The sequence below is a fragment of the Atta cephalotes genome (assembly GCF_000143395.1).
Source record: "Atta cephalotes unplaced genomic scaffold scaffold00047, whole genome shotgun sequence".
Taxonomy (NCBI): domain Eukaryota; kingdom Metazoa; phylum Arthropoda; class Insecta; order Hymenoptera; family Formicidae; genus Atta; species Atta cephalotes.
Window position 1 is genome coordinate 1,746,772 of NW_012130111.1, and position 3,804 is coordinate 1,750,575.

Consider the following 3,804-nt stretch of genomic DNA (forward strand, 5'->3'; position numbering starts at 1 on the left):
ATTAGTAAATATATGTAAAAATGTTGTAATAATTAAAATAGCATTTTATTATTTTTACATTAAGACTTTAAAAAAATTAACAATAATAAATGATTTATTTAAAAGAATTATTTCTGGATTTTTAAGTCATGCTTTTCATTAAACAAGTGTTCTCTTCTCATATCACTTTCGGAAAAATATTATAAAATTTCAAAACTATTGACATATTATATGTGCACATATATGATCTTCCCTAATGAATCAAACTTCTCAATTTAATCGCGACTGCAAATATAACAAATACTAAATTAATTCTTCTACATAATATATTTATCAAAACAAATTGTCCTTTAAAACTGATTTTAGACAAGTTTTTCAAATGCAATAATAAATATGAATTTAAAAAAATATGTTGTCAAATAGATTCTATTTAGAATTGAGAAAAATTTATATATTAAATTCTTGTCTCAAGATTAGTTTTAGTTACATTCTTTAGCAAAAACAAAATTTAAAAAACTATAAACACGAATCAGAGATATAAATTGTGATATGTTCATAAATTGTGATTAATTTCAAGTAAATCAATTTATAACGATAAAAATTCAATTTTGCGAGATATTTTCACATAAATATCCTGTGGTACACAGTAATACAGTATCTCCACAAACGTTCGACTGGTTCGACTCGCTATACTATCAATTGTTTCCTCGAGACTGTCTTGTGTCAGAGAAAAATGGCTATGCTTTTGAATAAAAATTATTTTTCATTCCAAATAAAACGCTGCTTTCAACGGCAGCAATTTAGTAGAGTTTATACATGGTACAATGGTATTGAGTGGAAGTGTGGAAAAAGAATTTTGAAGAATGTTCTAAGTGTACTAGTGGGCGCGAGTGCTACTTGCGGAGTATTCTTGTATTTCCTAGACCGATCGGTTCAGGCAATGGGCCGTGAGGCTGCACGAAGTCCCAAGTATCCCTGGGACTTTGAAGGGTATCTCACATCTCTGGATCACTCGGCCTTACGGCGGGGTTGGCAAGTCTACAGAACCATATGTTATACTTGCCACAGCTTGCGCTACGTACGATTCATGGATCTGATCGACGTGACACATACGAGGGACGAGGCCAAGGCTATTGCCGCCGAGTATGAGGTAGACAGTAGGCCTGAATTTATCTCGTGCCCGACCTGTTGATTTCATTTCTGAAGCATTTCGTTTCCTTCCCTTTCTTACAGCTTTTATAATTGACTTCAAGTCCGCACTCGAAGACACGTAATACAATTACAAATTGGCTTGCTAAAAATGTTCTACGTCCGCGTAAAAATGAGATTAACTATCTCGTCTAACTGTGATAACACAAAATATATTTTTCTATTCAGTGTTATAAAAAAGTAAATAAAGATATGACGGATCCAAGGCTGGCCACACATGTTCAAGTATATTTGTATAAGTTGATTGAAACGTGTATGCTGATTTGTGATAACTGTACAGTTTTATTATAAACACGCTGCAATAAAAACTTACAAGTTGCTTGTGCACTTGATAAATTTACTTAAACATGTGTAGCTGACATTAAAAAGTCTTTAGTTTGAACTAACATATCACGCCACTACACACACTCCAATTTACTTGTGCAAGTCAATTAATGCAAGTTCAAATGAATTTTCATTTGCTCCAGTCATTTTTGCGCAAGTTAAAACTGTGCGGTTTTGTCACACATGTTTCAATAAACTTGTACAAGCGACTTGCGCATGCATTGACAGTTTATTTGAACATGTATGGCCGTAAATGTTTTTAATGTAATGTTTGAAATTTGCTTTCGTTACATGAACAGAAGTTGCATTTTTTTTTTAACAGTATAGTGTTTATTGATACCGAGACATAAATATAATAATAATATCTCACGAAAAGATTTAATATATTAAAATTAACTGATTGCATTTTTAATTCAATTAATTAATTCAATTAATTAAATAAAAATAAATATTCGTATAATTCTTGAAAAATGCTCAATCTCTTTTAGTGTAATCTTTAAATTAGTTTTCTTTTCATTTAATTCATATTTCATAGAATAATATGTTGCATTCGGATATGCAGGTTCAAGATGGACCCGACGAAGAGGGAAATTACTACATAAGACCTGGAAAGTTGTCTGATTTATTGCCACTTCCTTACCCAAATGAGGAAGCGGCAAGAGCAGCCAATTTCGGTGCGTACCCACCAGATCTGACTTATATTATTTATGCCAGGTGGAATGGTAGAAATTACTTATTTTCTTTGCTGACGGGTTGGACGGAACCGCCAGCAGGTGTATCTTTAACCGACCAGCAATATTTTAATACCTACTTTCCCGGAAACATAATCGGTATGGAACAGGTAATGGTATTATTCAATGATATTCTGCATATTTTTATATAAAGAGTTATTCTTTTGCTTTCTTTTATCGATAACTTCTCAAGTAATTTGATTATGAGATAAAATATTATGATACAAATTTTATCGTTTTTACGTGGTTTGCAATATGGTTGCTGAGAACAACCAGCACGACTTCTATTCGTCCTTGCAACAAAACAAACAATTGAATACTAACATTCCTTCTGACACACAATTTTAACCAAATTTTTTTTAAGGAGGCGATATCAAATCTCGCTATTTATTCATTTCTTAAAATTCACAATCAAAAAATCAATTGGGCCCTTAAATTTGACCCTGCATTACTGATGGAGGATTAAGTTAGTATCCCCCCCCCTCTCTCAATAAATCTAAATAACATCAATATCAAACTTAAACATTTAATATAATATGTGTTAATTATATACTTTGTTTATATGCTAGTCCTAATTTTTATGCTCGAACATTTAGCGGAAAAAGATTGAAAATAGGGAGCTAATTAGCTTAACATCGAGTTTGCGTCCTCTTCATTAAATAAATATATATATAACAATATATATATATAAAATATATATATATAAAATTACTGTAGAATTAAGTGCTTTTAAGAACACTCAACTAAATCAATGTATTTATCACAGTTTAAAAGATATACATCAATAAAGTTTGACACAAAATATAATGCTTATTGTTAATAACAATAATGAGTGAACATATCGCACAGGGGACTCCGCTCTGATAGCTAATCCTTGACATGTTATAAAAGTCACTCTTATATACTAATAAATTTTATTAGTATAATACAATAAAATATAGATGTTTCAATCCAACGTTTCGGATTCTTCTCAATATAATAAAAAAATTTTAAAACAGATACAAATTATAAAACAAAAGAGTTCAACATTGAATAGTCATCATATAAATTAAACACAAATTAAGAGAGAAATCTGTAATGAGATAGTGAGTGTTATGTAAAATGTGTATAAGATGTATTATGTTCATGCGCTTTTTCATTAAATTTCCAAATTAATTAACACGGGGAACTCCAGAGCTGGTATCCTTGGATTTAGATGTAAATTTTTTGATAATTCTACAGATAAAAAGAGAGATTTCGTGTTTGGCGATTTTTCTATGTAGGCCTTAATTTTTGAGGTTTTAAGTTTCGAAAATTGGTCGGGCAAGAGCGATTCGATTAATATACTTTGCAAGCAGTACGAGTCTTAGGTGATTTAGATGCTCGTTTGGAAATCGAAACGATACGAGTTCGAACTTCGAGATTGTATTGCTAAAATCGACCGAAATCTGTAACGTGTGTCGATTCGTGATTTAAAGTAAAAAATAGACATAAATTTAATTTACTGAATTATTGACATATATACTGAAATATTTACATATAGTCGTATTTTATATATATATATATATATATATATATATAT

The 3,804-nt window shown here is 30.5% G+C and overlaps 1 protein-coding gene across 1 annotated transcript in view; it reads left to right on the forward strand.

Moving 5' to 3' along the window:
- The first annotated feature begins 712 nt into the window (after positions 1-712).
- Positions 713-3,804, forward strand: part of LOC105622656 (cytochrome c1, heme protein, mitochondrial-like) — a 9,365-nt gene continuing 6,273 nt past the window's right edge. Inside the window, exons 1-2 of the mRNA XM_012204068.1 lie at positions 713-1,129; positions 2,075-2,353. Of these exons, the coding sequence (XP_012059458.1) occupies positions 713-1,129; positions 2,075-2,353 (696 nt within the window). The remainder of the gene's footprint in view (positions 1,130-2,074; positions 2,354-3,804) is intronic.